This window comes from Rousettus aegyptiacus, unplaced genomic scaffold, assembly GCF_014176215.1.
Source record: "Rousettus aegyptiacus isolate mRouAeg1 unplaced genomic scaffold, mRouAeg1.p scaffold_m13_p_7, whole genome shotgun sequence".
Lineage (NCBI taxonomy): Eukaryota > Metazoa > Chordata > Mammalia > Chiroptera > Pteropodidae > Rousettus > Rousettus aegyptiacus.
This window is the reverse complement of record NW_023416310.1, coordinates 69,796,931-69,813,803: the sequence shown is the minus strand read 5'-3', so window position 1 is coordinate 69,813,803 and position 16,873 is coordinate 69,796,931. Positions and strand designations below refer to the sequence as shown.

General features: G+C 68.4%; 1 protein-coding gene across 8 annotated transcripts in view; it reads right to left on the bottom strand.

Moving 5' to 3' along the window:
* Window positions 1-7,099: 7,099 nt before the first annotated feature.
* Window positions 7,100-16,873, bottom strand: part of INTS1 (integrator complex subunit 1) — a 30,767-nt gene continuing 20,993 nt past the window's right edge. For 4 of the 8 annotated variants that reach the window (XM_016119122.2, XM_016119125.2, XM_016119123.2 and 1 more), the window contains exons 31-47: window positions 16,651-16,810; window positions 16,273-16,413; window positions 15,759-15,933; window positions 15,561-15,684; window positions 14,699-14,829; window positions 13,956-14,043; window positions 13,634-13,860; window positions 13,297-13,420; window positions 12,109-12,242; window positions 11,451-11,643; window positions 10,650-10,777; window positions 10,301-10,413; window positions 9,423-9,536; window positions 8,469-8,539; window positions 8,030-8,121; window positions 7,829-7,938; window positions 7,100-7,748 (exon numbers count right to left, since the gene is read on the bottom strand). In XM_016119122.2, the coding sequence (XP_015974608.2) occupies window positions 7,633-7,748; window positions 7,829-7,938; window positions 8,030-8,121; window positions 8,469-8,539; window positions 9,423-9,536; window positions 10,301-10,413; window positions 10,650-10,777; window positions 11,451-11,643; window positions 12,109-12,242; window positions 13,297-13,420; window positions 13,634-13,860; window positions 13,956-14,043; window positions 14,699-14,829; window positions 15,561-15,684; window positions 15,759-15,933; window positions 16,273-16,413; window positions 16,651-16,810 (2,241 nt within the window). In that variant the 3' untranslated portion in view covers window positions 7,100-7,632. The remainder of the gene's footprint in view (window positions 7,749-7,828; window positions 7,939-8,029; window positions 8,122-8,468; window positions 8,540-9,422; window positions 9,537-10,300; window positions 10,414-10,649; window positions 10,778-11,450; window positions 11,644-12,108; window positions 12,243-13,296; window positions 13,421-13,633; window positions 13,861-13,955; window positions 14,044-14,698; window positions 14,830-15,560; window positions 15,685-15,758; window positions 15,934-16,272; window positions 16,414-16,650; window positions 16,811-16,873) is intronic. The other 4 variants (XR_004952014.1, XR_004952015.1, XR_004952016.1 and 1 more) reach the window with 4 other exon arrangements.

Here is a 16,873-nt window from a genome sequence, read left to right as displayed (position 1 = left end):
GAAAAGCTGGTGAGGAAGGGAAAGGCCAAGCGGGGCGCACAGGGCTGGGGACCCACCCCCCGCAGGACGAAGAGTGCAGGCCGCTGCAGCTCTGACTTCCAGGAGTCTGAGTTGCTGTCTTGCCCCCACTGGCCGCCGCATGGCCTGCTCTGGGGACAGCGACTTGGGAGGCGGCGTCCGTGCTGGCACCCCAGCAGCTCCTCACACTCAGAACTCCGTCAGCCCTGCTCCTCTCCAGCGCCTCCGAACCAGGACACCCCCAGTCCGCCCACTTCTCCCCACTGCCGCCCCTCCCGGAATCCAGGCCACCGTCACCTTGCCCGACCACTGAGCCAGACCCCCTGGGCTCCCTCCTGCTCTCCACAGTCCACCCCTCCCAGCAGCCGAGGGATCTTTCTAGAAAGCCAATCATCAGACAGGCCCGTCCCTGCTTGGCTTGCGGAGGACTCTGAATAAAGTCCTGGACCTTATCGCCTTGCTGCCTTTATTGCTCTCTCCGCTCCTGGGGCTTGCCCGCCCCACCCTGGCCTGCCCCAGGCCCTGCCCTCAGCCACTCCTCCAAGACCCCAGCGGGCCTCACCACTGCCAGCCCACGTGGTCACTGACAGCGCCGCCTCCTGCCAGGCGCCAGGGCCAAAAGCCCGGGCGGGCTCCTTGCCTCTGTCCCGTCACTGCCCAGGTCTGGCCCAGCAGGAAGCTGACCACGCCCACCCGCCCGTGGCCATCTCCCCGGCCTCTCCTGGTGTGAACCTGGCTTTCCACAGAAGCCGTCGAACCGTGCTCTGCTTCTGCCTTGACGCCGGCAGTCTGTCAACACAAAACCCTCCGCGACGGGGCGCGGGCATGCCACCTGGGTGCCCCCCACTCACAGTGAAAGCACAGTCCTTACAGTGCGCCCTCCAACCCTCCCCCGGCTTTAAGCCCTCCCCCCTCCGTCCCACCACCAGCCCTCGGACACCTGCGTGTCGCTGCCTCAGGACCTTTGCACTCTGCCTGGACCAAATTTTCCAGCCTCCCTCTCAGGCAGGTGGGACCATGTGACTGAGTTCTGCCAATGGAGGGGATGCATGGACTTCTACACTCTCCACTGCCCCGGTCTGCTGGCCGGATGCGAAGGACCTATTAGATGACAGTGCCACAGACAGGTGCTCGGACACTGCAGGGCCAGGCGGAGGCCACCACTGACTCGGAACAGCCCTGCTGGCCTCCGGGTGAGCGAGAGCTAAATGTGTGCTGGGTTCGGTTGCTGCAAGCTTGGGATCTGTTTGTCACAGCAGCTAGCCAGCATCCTTTGCTGACTGATATACATACACAAACAAGTGCTAAGCCACACCCACGACAGGCAGAGGGGGAGCGCCCAGGGGAGAGGGGACAGTGTGGGGGGGGGGCGGGTGCGGGGAGACGAGGGAACATGTGGCCTCGTGGCGTTTCCCTGTGGGACTTCTCTAAGCCTGAATTCACCCCGGGGTGGGGGGGGGCCTCGCCGCACATCCGCCTGGCTGCGGAACCCCCGCTGCAGGGACCTGTCACCAACGGGAGTGGGCCTCATGCAAATGACAGGGCTCGGGGGCAGCGGGTCCAAGCTGGAGACCTCGCTCCGGCACCGGCTCGCCTGGCGACCCTTCCCTGAGCCGCCTCTTCTTCGTGGTGAGACGGCCTTTGTCCCTGCGTGCTCCGAGAGGGTGGCACCAGGGCCAGTCTGTGGAAGGGACAGAGATCGTGGCTAGGGGGCGGATGCCTGTGGGGAAGGTGAGCAGAGCCCCCACAGTGGACGCTGCCCCCTCAGCCCCTGCAGAGCAAGGACGCACCAGGGGGCCCACTGGCTTCACAGCGGACCGTCCTCCCGAGTCCCAAGGCCATGGCCCCACCAGGAGAGGGAGCTGGAAGCTGTGCCACCCCACTTCGAGAAGCTGCCGCTAACTAACCAGGCTCCATGAATAACACAGGCCGCGTCCAGTGTGTCAACAGCACGTTCACGCGCCTGCTACGGACCGGACTGTTCTCGTCGGAGCTCCTCACCAATAATTCACGAGCCCGCCCCTGTCTGGGCACAGGGCGGGGGGGACAGGGCCGGGCTTCGCTGGGGCCCGCAGGCCGCCTCCAACGGCCACGTTTCACAGCTCATTAAGAGCGGCCTTGCCGGGCATGGCGGCCACCTTCGCATTTCCACCCACTGTATTATTAACGGCTTCCCAAGCCGCGGCGGGCCAGCGTCGCACACAGCACCTTATAAATATTTGATCCGGCATCTATAGTCTGCCATTTATCATTTATAACGGGTTACAAAAACATTATAAAACATTTACTGCCCATTTATACATCATTTTTGGCTACTGAGACGATGTGGTATAAATACATTATTAACCCTCTTCGCGCCATCGAACGAACCCCGACTAACAGGCCTGGCCCTCCGGCTCCAGTAAACAGAGCATGCAGGGCTGGCGGGGGTGGCCTGTGACTGTTGTGTGTCCTTGGCCAGATATAGCACCTCTCTGTTCATGATGGATCAGTGACAGCCGCCAGGAACTGCTCAGAGCACCCAGCCCCACCCCAAGCCCCCTGTTTTACACACGTGGACAGGGAAGGACTGGCCCAGGGGCACAGCCAGGGAGAGCTGAGCTGGCATCAGAGCCGGGGCGTCTGTCTGAGCCTCTAGGGTTCCCCGTCCTGGGGCTGGTGAGAGCAGAGAAGGCTTCCCAGCCTGACACGGGGCAAGACTGGAGGACGCAGGGGGTGAGCTCCGAGATCCAGGGTGCTCCAGGTAGGGGGCCTGGGATGGGGCGGACCTGGGTGGGGGCCCTGGGGAGGGCCCGCACGCCAGCCTCAGCCACACACTCTGCTGCCCCAAAGGCCCTCCTGGCTGGGGGTCTGGGGTACCATCTGCAATGTCAATCAGGGATAGAGGGGTGTGCGGGGTTGGGGACCCAGTGGTCCCTCCGCAGCGCCCCAGCTCTGTGTCCTCGGGAGGTGCCCGGGAGGCGGAGGGCAGCGGCCACTCACGTGTGTGAAGCAGACGGCGGTCAGCGGCCGCTTCTCCCCGCAGTGGGGCCCTGGACTCTGCAGCCAGAAGTCCTCCCCTGGCCCAGCTCCCGTCCGCGTGAGGCTGTGTGGCCTTGGGACCAAGCCTCGCTGGGGAGCGGCTCCCCATCTTCCTCTTGGGGCTCCCTGCCCAGAGCAGCTGCACACACACCACTCACAGGGCAAACGCTCGCTGCACCCTGCTCTGTGCCAGGCCGCCGCTCGCCTCCCGCCAAGCCCCGAGGGCTCCTCCAGGCTGCATTTCATGGCAGGAGGCCCCGAGGAGACCGGGCGCTGGGCTCTGCACCCACACCCGTTGGCCGAGGTCTGTCCCCCAGCTGCAAGTCTATGAACTGAGTCCCACCTGGAAAACGCTCAGTCACCCTTCGAGCCCGCCTGACATCCCCCCTGCTCTGAACAGCCCTTCCCCATCGCCTGGGCATGGCCTCGTGGGGCCCAAGCCCAGGTTCTGTGGGGGCCCAGCTTGGGCCTGGCGCTGGAATCAGGAGTCTGTCTGTCCTCCTCAGAGTGTCCCTAACAGGTCATTTCCCCAGGGATGGCAGGATGGCAGGCCCCGGGGGAGGTCTCAAGGTGTCTCTGTGCAGACACTTGAAATGACCGTACATCTGCCTGTCCTGGCCCAGCTGGGTCAGAGCTGTACGTTGCTCCGAGGAAAGGCAGGGGGTGGTCCTGCCCCAGGACCCCTGAGCCGCTCTGCCCTGTGTGACTTCGGGCAACTGTGGATTCCATCTGTGAAACGGGGCCATCAGCCAGCTCTCCTAGGGGAACGTGGGCACCGACCCTGGGAGCCCTCATGGGGAGACCCAGGGACCCCAGGCTGCCCCCCCCTCAACCCTCTGCCCAGCGGGCTGCAGGCTGGCCGGCCTGTTTAAAGGTCATGGCCCGCTCCTTCCCAGGACTGAAAATGAAACCAGGAGGCAGTGTGTTGAGGCTGGGAAGGGGCAGGTGAGCTCATCGCCACAGTGACGCGTCACCTGGCCCCACCTCTCCCCATGCGGGAAGGAGGCCCCGTGACTGGTGCCCTCTCACCCTGCCCGGACCTGGCCTGCACCCTCCCCTGGGGCTCCCCTCTTGGGGGGGAAGGGGTTGCGAGGCTGGGCTGGCCTCCTGGGGAGCTCCCTGCCACGCTCACGGGGAGACCTACCCCCAGGGGTCCTGTCGAACGTCCCCTCCCACAGCTGGTTCCTGGGCCCACTGGCCCTGTGGACAGTGGCCATGGGGCGAGGGGCCCAGAGGAGGAGGCCAGGGCACGGGTCACAGCCAGACTCCGGCCACTGGTCCAGCCTGGGGCTAGTGCCAGCCCCCCGCCCGCACGGGGGCCCAGTGTGTGCGCCCTGACGCTGTGCTCCTCCTCACTCAGCAGGCTGCCCCACCTGCCCGCCCGGTGGCTCTTCCAGGTGAGACGCCTTGGCTCAGGGAAGCACGAATTCTCGCCAGGTGGGTAGGTGAGTGCAGCCCCTTGCGAGGAGGGGCTGTGGCTGAGCACCACCCTGCCTGCCTGAGCCCCGGCCAAGGCTCGGGGCTCTGGGCACTGGACCAGCCTCGCCTGACCGCACGCCCCAGGCCACACTGGGTCCCCGCCCAGTCTGCTGCGGGCGACAAGCAAGGAGATGAGGACCCAGCGGGGGGAAGGCACCCGAGCGTGGGGTGCGGGAAGCCTTCCTAGAGGTGCCATCCCGAGGCTGGGAGCTGGCCAGGTGGGGGGGAGGCAAGGCTTGTGCCAAGGCTCCACAGCAGGTGTGGGCTTCACAGGTGACCTGGCTGAGGCGCTGAGCTAGGGGAGAAGGGTCCGGATCACAAAGTTCCCACAGACATGCCAGGCTGCCCCGTCTCGGCAGCCGAGCCCGCCCTGGCCCGTGCAGGCCTGGCGGCAGCTGGCCACTGGGGGCCGGAGTTCGGGTGAGGGGCGCAGAGCGGGCCAGGCGCCCCTGCAGTTTCCGCCCCGAGCCCCCGAGGTTAGCTGAGACACTGAGAGGGGTGCGCCCGGCCCCACAGCGCGGCCCGCACGCCCTCCACGTCCTCGCGCTCACACACACCCTCGCCCGGGGCCGGGAGGCGTCCGCGCCTGGCCTGGCCGTCGTCCCCTGCACTCGCTGCGAGCGCCAGCGGTCAGCCAGCAGGCTCCGGCCGCCGCACGCGCTCCCAGTGGCCGCTGCAGCTCTCCGGACCAGCTGGGGGCCGTGGGCCTGTCGCTCCACCTCCTCGGGCCTCGGCGTCCTCGTGTGAGGTGGAACACTGTCATCGAAGCTGCCAGTCGGCACGGCGGGGCCGGCGTCCACAGGGACGGCGACGGCCTCCGCCTCGCGCACGCTGGCCGGAGCCTGCTCTGGCCCTGCTTTCAGGCGACGCGGCTCACTCGCACGTGCCGGTCCAGGGCCAGGCCGGCGGCCTCCACGCTGCGTGCCGCGGAGACCGGCCAGCGAGCAAGGGGGCTGCACGGCCCGCCCACGCCGGTCAGCCCGAGGGGCACGGCGGGGTCTCAGGGCTATTGGAATTTTGGACTTCCTGTGGGAGGCTGAGCCTCTTTTCCCGTGTAGTCGCCCCTTCTGTGCATGAAGAACGTGCCCACACGCCCCTGCAACGAGGGGGCCAGGCGAAGACGGACAGCGGGCCCTGATGCCGGTGCGACCGGCGGGAAGGGGGTCCAAGGACCCCAAAGCCTGCCTGAGCCGCTGGGCCCCTCACGCCACGGTGTCTGGGCAACATGCGCCAGGCCTGTCCTTCCTCAATCCAGGGAGCCTGTGCCCCAGTGCAACGTGGGAACGCACCCCCACACCTGCTGGTGGCTCTGGGGCCCGGGGTACGGCAGCAGCACGCTGGGTCCCACGGGTGTCCCAACAGCGGTTCCTCAAACCCTGGGGGGCGGTGCCGTTGGCACTGTGTAAGTCACGTGACGCGAAGGGGGCTTTCTGGACGGGGCAGTTCCTGGCCGCCAGGCTGGGGGCCCCACCGGGCAGGGCGGGAGGGTGCCGTGCACATGGCACCCAGCCCGGGCAGCAGGAGGGGCCTCCTGGCTCCATGCCCTGCTCTGCAGCTCCGAGCCGGCCCTTCTCTGGGGGTGGGCTGGGCCTCAGGCCCCGGCAGCGGCCGTCAAGCCAGTTCTATGTGCCCGAGGTAGGCTGTGAGCCACACGATGGGACTGAGAAATACGCCACTTGGAGGGGAACCCAGGACTCCGTGGGAGAGGTGGCACAGGACAAGCAGGACGTGGGCACCCGGGGCCACCGCGCCAAGAACTCAGGGGGTGGGGAGACTGAGTCAGGCATCGGGGCGCCCTGAGGACGGGCAGTGGAGACTCCCGCCCCGCTGAGGGCCAGTCTCCAGAGACCCGGGTGTGGCCAGGGACCATCCAGCCTCAGCCTACCCTGCACGTGGCTTCCGGGAAGGGCCTGGGTGAGCCACAGAACACCCCATGGCCCCCCGCCTGAACCCCGAGAAGCCCTGGCAGAGGGGAGAAGGGTGACACCTGTGTGCTGGAAAGATCTCCTGGCCGCTGGGTGTGAGTGGGGTAGGACGTGTCCCCCCAGTTAAGGCAAGGAGACAGGCCCGCAGGACTACGCAACTGGGGGGACCCAGAGCCCTCAGAGAAACCGACTTCCTGGGCACAGCCCCAGCCTCCCGGGCTACGCTCTTGGGCAGAGCCGCCGGCACCCGCTCCCTGTACCCCTAGAAGACGAAAACTGTGCCAGGCCTTTGTCCCTTAGCCAGCTTTTGGAGACAGGTCTGCTGGCACTGCCTCCTGGAGTGATGCCTATAGCCAAGGGACCCAGGACCCTGGGGTCCCTTGTGAGGGGGACGCTGGTCTGCCCCACACCTGACCCCTGCGAGCCCACTCCCTCACACGGCCTGACGAGACCTCGTGGCTCCTACTCGACAGAGGCCAAGGCTGTGGGCAGAGACTCAGGGCCAGGAGGGGCCCTGTGCACAGGCAGGCGGAGCCCCACGTGCCCACCCAGGAGCAAGCTGGCCCACTGGGGACAGGTGGGCGGTGGATGGGGCTCCTGCTCCAAGTCCCATTTGACAGCCAGGCACCTCGGAGATGAAGAAACCAGAAAGCCTGCTCAGGAGCTCGGATGGTTTCATTGAACCCAGCCCTCACCCTGAGGTGCTGCGACATCCTGTCCTCTGGGCTGCGTCCCCGTCCTGTCCTGCAGGCAGGAAGCCTCAGGACAGACGCCCCCACCCCAGCTGCTGGCTGAAGCACCCATGCGGGCTGAGTGCTGCCCCTGCCCTCTCCCAGTGGACAGCACCACTGGACCACAAGCCTCCCAGGCTCGGCTGGGACACCCAGGGGACAGCCGGGAGGACCCAGTGGGCAGCTGAGGGGCCCGGGCTGGCCGGGAGGACCCAGTGGGCAGCTGAGGGGCCCGGGCTGGCCGGGAGGACCCAGTGGGCAGCTGAGGGGCCCGGGCTGGCCGGGAGGACCCAGTGGGCAGCTGAGGGGCCCGGGCTGGCCGGGAGGACCCAGTGGGCAGCTGAGGGGCCCGGGCTGGCCGGGAGGACCCAGTGGGCAGCTGAGGGGCCCGGGCTGGCCGGGAGGACCCAGTGGGCAGCTGAGGGGCCCGGGCTGGCGTGTGGTCGGCCGAGGCAGGCTCACATCACTGCCTCCATGTGCAGGATCCGCAGGGCCTCGGAGATCTGGGAGCTGGTGTCCACCTGGCCGTACATGCCCACCAGGAAGGCCCGGTGCAACAGCACGGCCGCGTGCTCTGCGGGAAAGACAGACGCTCAGGCCGGCGGCCGCCTTCCCCGAGCGCAGGCGGGCGGGCGGGGCGGGCGGGCGGCTCACCCGGGCAGAGGAGGGTGTACTCCGGCAGGCTCCTGAGCGCTGTCTGCACCACCTCCAGGTCCCGGCTGCCCAGGCAGCACATGAACGTGGGCAAGAAGTCGGCGGCGATGCTGGAAAAGCCACGTGCGCGGTGGGCACCAGCTCGCCACGCGGGCCAGGCCCCACCGCGCAGGCGCCCCGGGCGGCGGGGCACGGCCTCACCTGGGGCTGTTTTGGATGGCGCGCAGGGCCAGGCTGAAGGCCAGGTCGCGGCAGGCCTCCTCCGCCGAGCTCATCAGCCGCTGCAGGTTGGTCTGCGGGGCGGGGGTGACACCGGGTGACCCTGCTGCCCAGGGCTCGAGCCCTCGGCCCTCAGGCTCTTGGCCTGGAACAGAGAGGGGCTGCACGGCCCCAGCCCCCAGGCCCCTACCCCGTCACTGGCCGGCTCGGAGACCTCCGGCCCTGTGGGCGGGGAGTGCCGGGATCAGGAGCCTCCAGAGCAGACGGGTGGCCCTGCCTCGGCTCCGCCCACTGGGAGCACCCAGGAGGCTGGACTCAGACACGAAGGCCTGACCCAGGGCCCCCCGGGGCTTCTCTATCCCTGCCCTGAAGCTCACGGCAGGAGTGGGGGGTGCGCTCCCCGAGCTCCGAGCCCGCTCACCGAGAAGAAGCCCAGGACCTCGGGTCTCCTCCGGGACATCTCGTCTACGTCACTCAGAACCTCCAGCAGATCTGAGAAGAGCAGGGCAGGGGCCAGTGAGGGGCTGGCGCCCGCCGCTGCTCAGGACGTGGCCCTCTGTGCCCCTGGCCCCGCGCAACCCGCAGGCGGCAGGGGCAAAGCCCGCTGCGTAGCGGGACCCCTGGGCCGGGCAGGGCAGAGCTCCAGGGCGCCACCAGGGACCCTGGGGGCCCCACGCCAGCTCCCGTGCGGGCTCCCTGGCACATGGCAGCCACCAGAACACCGGCGCCAGTGCCTCCTGGGACTTTGTGCACCGCCCCTGGCACTCGGTGAGGCCCGGAGTCCCCCAGCACCTCAAGGCAAAAAGACCCCAGAGTTCTGCTGGCTCTCCAATCCCCTAGGCCAGTAGCACCCAGCTGTGGGTGGTGGGTGCCTGAGGAGCTTTCAGAGGTGGCCCCCCAGCCCTTCACCTGACCTGAGGGGCCGGCCATCTGCGCTAGGACCGTGCGCTCCGGCCGTCTGCACTGGGGCCCACCCCTCCTGTCGCTGGCTACCCAGCCCCCGCGCTTGTCTGGGGTGCGGGGCACTGACCCTAGACACACACCCAGTTCTGGGTGCTCCCCACACCACTCAGGGAGCCCAGCAGCCCGACGTCGCCAGGCCACCCAGGCCCCCGGCTTTCCCGCGGCACCACCGGCCGTCAGCCAGTCTGCTGCCAGCCTCCCCTCCACGGGTATCCCCGAAACGGCAGGAGCCCCTGCCCCTGTGCGTTGTCTGGAGCTCGCGCCCCAGCATGCCGGCCCTCCCCTGCTCGAGGCCCTGCCTCCCCCTCCAGCACCCTCTCTGCCCCCAGCGTGAGGAAATGGCCCGGCAGGCACCTGCTGCTCTGGGTGTCCACACGGCCAGGGCCTGGGGGACCCTGGCCCCCAGACTCACCCTCGACGCTCTGGCCCCGGGACAGCCTCTTCATGTAGGGGGCCATTTCAGCCGCCGTCAGAGGGGTGGAGAGGGAGACGCTGACCAGGGGCAGGGAGCCGGCTGCACTCTCGTCTGCACGACAGGAGGCGGGTGCCGCTGGCTGGGGGCAGCGACGCGCCCCGGAGCACCGTCCACGCAGCGCCCGAAGGGAGGCCCAAGGGGAGCAGCCCACAAACACTCGGCAGCAAGGCCCCAGGACCCCACGCACACGCACAAGTGAGGGCCGCCCCCGCCTAGCAGCCCGGGCCCCCCGCGGCACTGGGCTGGGCGGGGTGCCTGGCGCACCGTGGGCGCTCAGTAACCGTGACGAGGCGACCAGCCGTGGGGAGCGGCCTGGGACGCTCAGCACCTGCCTTCCCCGTGCCTCCCGCCTGCTCTGCTCCTTTCCTGTGCTCGCCTGGCACACAGCAGGCACTCGACGAAGGCCCCGGAGGGCTAGACGCTGTGCTCAGCATGCCCACGACGTGCCGAGAGTTACACTCAACACGTTTGACAAAACTGGGTGGCAAAGCGGCCGTGAGGACCGATACCTTGTAGGGGTCCCTCGCTCGTGCACTAACCCCCAGCTGTGAGCCAGACGTGCCGAAACACTGACGGCCCTGCCTGCGCGCGCCAAGTGACCGTCAGTGCTGAGGGACACGGGACAGAGACGGGGAAGAGAACAGAGGGACGTGGCTAGCTTCCCGCGGAGGAACAGGGTGCTGCGGGGTCACGCCGGCCACGCTACCACTCAGGGCCGCCTGCACGTGCCCCGACCCAGGCCCACAATGCCCAGGGGTGCCGGGGACGATCCCTGGGGCTGCCGTGTCACGGGGGGAGCCCTGCGGCCCGCTCACCCTCGCCGTCCTCGTCCAGGCCATGGTCAGCTCTGCCGTCCCTGCTGGGCAGGCTGAGCCCCGCGAGGAGGGACCTGAGCATCACCAGGTCACTGCTGTCGAAGGACAAGTCGCTGGGGAGGGAGCACAGGTGGACTGTCAGGACACTGCTGTAGGCGGGGCGGGGCCCGACGCCCGCGCGGGGGACCAGCCCGGGGAACGGGGGGACGAGACGGCACCAGCGGGCAGCTTAGAGAGCTCTGCGTCCAGGGCTGGCAAGCTCGGCCCAAGCCACCTCTGCTGCCACCCCGCTCGGGACTGCCCTGACCCCTGCGCCCTCGTGGTCCGGGCGGGGCGGGCGCGCACTCACTGGAGCACGTCAGAGTGCTTCTGCAGGAAGGGGATGGCCGCCGGGGCGTTGCAGGTGATGTACTTGTGGGTGAACTGCACGAACTTGTTGATGAAGGGGGCCAGGTGGCGGGAGGACTTCCTGTAGTTCTGCAAAGGGGCGGTGTGCAACGCGGAGCTCTCAGAGCCCGCGGCACCGTCCTGCTCGGGCTGAGCCCCCTGGAGGCCTCACGAGGAACGCTGGGCTCCACCACCACCACCCCTGCTGGCTGCTGGCGGTATGTTAAGGATCCCTTGTCCATGAATTTCCAGGGCAGACGAGGAGATGCCCAGCTGAAGCGTATGACAAGAAGGGTCACAGAGCCACAGCGACTGCAGAGAAGGCACTCCGAGCCCCGACTGGATTTCGGAGAATGTGCGGTCTCCCCGCGTGGGAGCTGGCTCCCAGGGGCTGGCCCGGCTCTGTCCTTGATGCGAGCCAAGGGGCTCTGCTTTCTTGCAGGGTCCCGGGAGCCCTGAAGGCCCACAGCCTGTGTCTGCCCTCGCCCCACGGCCTCGGCGGAGGGGAAGACCTCAGTCTGTCCTGGGTGGATCGGCCCGGCCGTGGGAGCAGAGGCGGGAGCTGAATGGGATGGATTTCACAAGAGTGGGGGCCGCTGGCTGAGAAGGGCACAGTGCGAGGAGCAAGGACAGGGATGCGCAGCACGGGGGCCAGGCCTGTGCGCACCCTCGCGGGGGCTCCGCCTCGCAGGCCGTGGCATCTAGAGGACAGGGGCCGGTGGCGTCACAGTCTGGCCCCGCGGCCCGGGAGGCACTCACTCACCAGAAGCAGGCGGATGAAGGAACGCAGACAGTCCCACAGCGCCCCCTGGTGCTCGCTCCGGAACACCTGCGGCTGCAGCAGCTCCAGCACCCCCAGCACGTGCAGGAAGAAAGTCAGGTGGTTCTGCTGCCTGAACTCGTGGAAGTTGAGGTGGGTGCGGCCGTGCAGCAGCGCGGCGATCATGGGCAGGTGCCTGGACACGCAGGAGAGCACTGGGTGGTCCTGACCACCACCCAGACACGCGGACACACGGCGTGTACCAGGAGCCGGCTAGAACGCCTGTCCAAACTGCCCGGTCAGAGCTGCTGGCCTGGGGCCCTCTCCAAGGGACCAGAACGGAATGCCACCCACCCCTCCGGCTCTGGGCTGTGAGGAGCTACTACGCACTGACTGCCCTCTCTTGGGGTCTCTCCGGCCCCTCCCACCGAGGCTCAGCTGAGTCGGAAGTGGTAACTGCCCTACTGGACTGTCCCAGGCCAGCTGGCCACTCTGCACGTCTGCACGTCCACACGTCGGCTGGCGGCCCAGACCCCGCGGTTAAACCACGCTGGGAGCGGAGGCAGGGCCCCGACGCCCCAAAGCATCTGCTCGGCCTGGGGTGCGGGGGGCATCCGGCCTCGAGCTCTGCCCCGTGGGGCCCCCGGCGTGCGGGCGGTACCTGAGCAGCAGGAGGGGGTGGGCCACAGCCAGCTTCCGGCAGGCCGTGTTGGCGTCAGCCACGCGGTTCTCGGACGCGCGGGAGTCGCCGGTGTCGGCGAGGAGGGTGATGAAGCGGTGCGTGAGGACGTCCAGCTGCGAGGGAGGGCAGCAGAGGCTGGGGCCGCCGCGGCCTGCGCGCCTCGCCTGCTCCCACCCGAAGGGGCCGTGACGGGGCCACGAGCCTCGGTCCCTGTCCCCCGGGACCTGGCACAGCCACGTAGCAACCCCGAGAAACCGGGTCCCTCCGCGCTCCCTGGAGCTTCTGCTGTCAAACAGGCCGCGGCTGAAGTTTCCAGACTCCCTCAGCACGCGGGGTCGAAGTCAACCCCTCCACACTCACAGACGCTCCCTTTCACCAAAACGGTCTGACGAGTGGGGGAAAAGCCAGCACTGCGTCAAATCAAGTGTGATCTCAACCGTAGAGCAAATGCACAAAAACAGAGGTAAACACAGCCAGGAAGCCGGCTCCTTCCGCGGCAGGAGAAGCAGGGGGGCGACAAGTCCGCCTCCCCACCCCCGCCCTGCCCCCAGGAGTGAGAGCGACCGCACAGCACGACTCACAGACCACTCAAGCAGCGCCCTCGGTCACAGCCCCACCCCGGGGCCCGCCACAGGCAGAGGAGCAGGCTGGCCCGACCGCAGGGCGGAACGCCACGCAGCCGCACGGAGTGACCACACCAAGAGAAGGGGCCGCCAGGCTGCACGCTGCGCGGCCCGTGGAACTCTCGAAAGTGCCAGCGAGTCTGCGGTGACAGAGCAGTCAGGAACAGGGCGACCAGGGGCAGAAGGGGCCTGCGGGTGCCGGACACTCACTGTCCTGCTCATGGGTGCTTCCAAAGCATCCGAGCATCGAAACTCGTGTGCACACAGCCTCTGTGTCAATAGCTCCTCGTAAAGGAAAAGGGGACTACAGGTAGACACCCCTTTTCTCTGCTCCATGGCCAAAGAACACTCCCGGGAAAAAAGATCCAAGACCCTCTGGCAGGGCAGCGAGGACAGACGGGGCTGCCCAGACACGACGCTGCCGCTCGCCCGGTCACGTGTTTGCTCCAAGTCTGAGAACGCGCCTCTCCGTTTCCTGGTCTGGGTTTCTAGCCCAGACGCAAAGGTCGGAAGCAGCGCCGAGCAGCACCTGGCCGGGCCTCACCTTGCAGATGCTGCTGGTGGTGGCCCCCTCGCCGTGCAGCAGGATCTCGGGTGCGGGCCCCCGGAGCTCCGGCCGCTGCAGGTACAGCTGCACGAGCAGGTCTCGGCAGCGCTGGCCCCGCACGCTGGAAGAGACGGGTGTGGGAGCTGGGGCGGCCGGGGCGGGCAGCCGGGGCCAGGGCTATCTGCGCGGCACCGGCAGAGATGGACAAGGCCAGGAGGGCCAGGGTGCCCCTTGCTGACGGGAGTCCAGCCCCTGCCGCATCTGAGGGGGCAGCCTCCGGTCACCCTAGCCGGGACAGGGCGCGGGCTCCTGAGCCAGCACGCGGCCACCGTACCTGCTGCCCCACTGCTGGATGCAGCCCGTCAGGTGCGCCGTCACCTCCCCGACGCTCTCGGCATCTCCGTGGCAGCAGCTGAGCAGCAGGGGCAGCCGGGCCTGCAGCAGGCCGCAGCCGGCGGCGTCCCCGTCCTGGCTCCTGGCCTCCGCCTCCGCCAGGATCAGCTCCACCAGGCCGATGCGCTCCGGAGCCCGGACCTGCAGCGCCAGCTCCTCCCGCCGCTTCTGCAGCCAGGCCTGCCCGTCAGCCCCGCGGCGGCACGGGAGCACCCACGTGTCCCCGCACCGCCACCCCGCAGGCGGGGAGCACCGGCACCTGCCTGCGGGGTGCGCTGGTCCCGCCCCTGCCAGATGCGCGGTATGTGGATGCAGGCCCAGAGGAAGTCCAGGGAGGCCGAAGGGTCGAACCTGGAGGGAGCAGAGTCCTGGCTGGGCTTGAGGCCCGCCTGCTTTCGGGCACGAAGGGAAAGGCGACCGTGCAGGGACAGGCGAGGGGCCGGCGACAGGCTCCCGGTGACGACAGGTGTGGGCCCAAACACCCCTGCCCCAAGGAGCTCGCTGGCTAGGGGCCAGGTCAGCTGGCGGAGGACATGGGCCGCCCCATCCCGCCTGCCCTCCCCCTACTGCACGTCAGCCCTGCCCACCCTCCGGGCTCGGCGGCCACACAGGGGGTCACTTGGCGCCTCTGCAGCAGTGTGGACAATAGCCATTCACGTGATCCAGGGAGAGTGGCCCGTCCCATGCCCTCACTGTCTGCCCTGTTGGTCCCCCAGAGCAGGGACACTTGGGCCAAGTGGCAGTGTACCTCATAAAGGCGATGCCTGCCACAGGGTCCCCTTTCTGGGGCACCCCTGCATCGCGTGTCGGGCAAGGAGAGCCCCAGCAGGCGACCTGGCAAGCCCCCGGGTCCCAGGGAAGCCAGGGGCAGTGCTAATCAGAGGGCGCGAGGTCATCAGAGGGCCCTGGCGCTGTGGCCCGAACTGGCGAAGCGGCTGCCGCACGGAGCCCCACGGCCCGCGGCCAGAGCGGTCAACCAGACCCGCCGGGGCAGCGACTGCCTCACCTCTGCTCTCGGTTCTTGCCCAGCAGGATGCGGACGCACTGGTGCAGCGTGGACCAGTTGGACTGGTGCGTGAGGAGGGCCAGCAGGTATGGTCGGAAAGATGGCACCTGGGGGCCAGGATGACCTTTACCCTGGGGAGGAAGGAAGCCGGGGATGGCCCTGCTGGGCTCACGGGCACTGCAGGCAGGGTCCCTGGATGAGGCCCTGCTCGAGCCTCAGGAAACAGATGACTGGGCCACTCTGAGGAGGACTCGGAGCTCCCGCTGGAGCGGCAGCGTGGCGGCCCCTGCAGGTGACACACGTGCTGGACGACACCGCGTCCCGGAGGCGGGAGCCACGTGCGGAATCGACAGAGCCGAGCCACGGCCTGGGTCCTCTGGACAGCCAGGGCCGAGGCGGCCGAGGTCCAGGGAAGGCGTGACCACGCACCCACACGGGGCGCGCAGCGGGATCGCGTGGGCGCCCAGCTCCCCCCGCGACGGGGCCAGGGCTTCCCAGTGTTCTCTCTGGCCAGGGGCCTCCAGCCCCTCCCCGCAGGGCCCTGGCAGGGACTCTGGTTGCTCTGAGGACCTGTCCCTCCTGTCAGGGGCGCCAGGCTCCCTTCTCCCTTCTGCTATCGTAGTGCCACCTGTCCCGAGACCCGGGCCCACAAAGCACGAACCCCATTCCCCCAGGGCTGCCCCGGTCACCAGATCTGGCTGGGTGGTGTGACTAAGACGGGACAGGGGACTGGCCCGGGCTGATGAGAACCAGGCCTGGGATCCTTCGGGCAGACATGTGGCCCCCCAGTGGCAGGGCTGGGCAGACACGCGGCCCCCCAGTGGCAGGGCTGGTGGCCAGCCCCCCGCTGAGCGCAGCTCACCTTGCTCCGGGAAAACAGAAGTCTCTGCTGCAGGTCAGGGCAGCTGCTGACCACCTCGGGGTCTAGCATCTCCAGCCAGTCCACGAGGAGCCCCGAGCAGGGTCCCAGATGCACAGCCTCCAGGCTGAAGGGGAGAGGCGGGTTCAGAGATTCCAGCCAGGGCTGGTCACCGGGCTGGCCACCTCCCGACCAGCTCACCTGCAGCCATCGGTGTCCTGCTGCCCCGGGGCCGGGGGCTCCGCCTTGTCCTGCAGCAGCAGGGAGGTGACCACCGCGATGGGCCTGCAGGCCGGCGAGGCAGACACGGCCGGGAAGAGCGCAGCCAGCATCTCCTCCAGGTAAGGCGACCTCGCCGCGATCAGACCCCGCAGGACTGTGAGAGACAGGCTGTGCTGTGCCACTCTGTCCAGGGGCTGGGGCTGGGTGGCAGCCCTCAGACCAGCTGGCTCCGGGAGAGACAGTCCCCACCCCCATGCCAGCAACACCCCGTGTGCCCAGACCTGAGCCAGCCGACTGGGGGCTCGGGAACTCCCTTGAGGGGAAGAGGAGCCGGAGGGCAAGCTGGTCAGCCCTGGGTGTGGACTCGGCGCATGCATGAGGTCCCCACAGCAGAGTGAGGGCTGGGGGCCGCAGGGTGCGGCCTGTCTGGTCAGGGTGGGGCCTCTGCGAGGGGCTACAGGGCTGGGGTCTTCATAGGCCGGGCCCCAGGTACCTTTGCTGACAAGCTCGGGCTCCAGGTTACATTTCTCCCCAGACCTGAGGGTGGTGACGAGAGCCCGGACGGTGGAGCTGACCCCCTCCACGTCCCCTCGGAACGTCAGGGCCTCCGCCAGGCGCAGCAGTCCACTCCGCACTGCGGTGACACATCTGTGTGACCAGCTGGGCTGGTCTTGGCCTCCACCCCTCACTCCAATCGGCCCGGTCTGTCCCGGGGGCCCCCGAACTGCCAACTCCTTTCAGTTCCCGCAAGTGCTTCCCCCCCGGGGAACGTCCCCAAAGCCCTAAGTGCCAGTCCCCTCTGTGCTAACGAAGCCATCGCAGCCCTGACGGGAGGGCGGACAGCCTGAGACCCCGCCCTGCCCGCCCTCACCGTCACTGATCCTGCGTCGCGCCGAGTACTGGGCTGCGAACAGCTTGAGCTGGGCCTGCAGAGGCCCGCCGTCCACGCCGGGGCTGTCCAGCCACTGCAGGGTCTGCATGAGCACTTTGAGGAAGAGCGACGAGTAGCTGGTGTCCTGGGGCACGCAGAGCTGTGGGGACAGCCAGCAGGACATGGCTACGCTGGCCCCGCCTTGAGGCAGGGGCCAGGACAG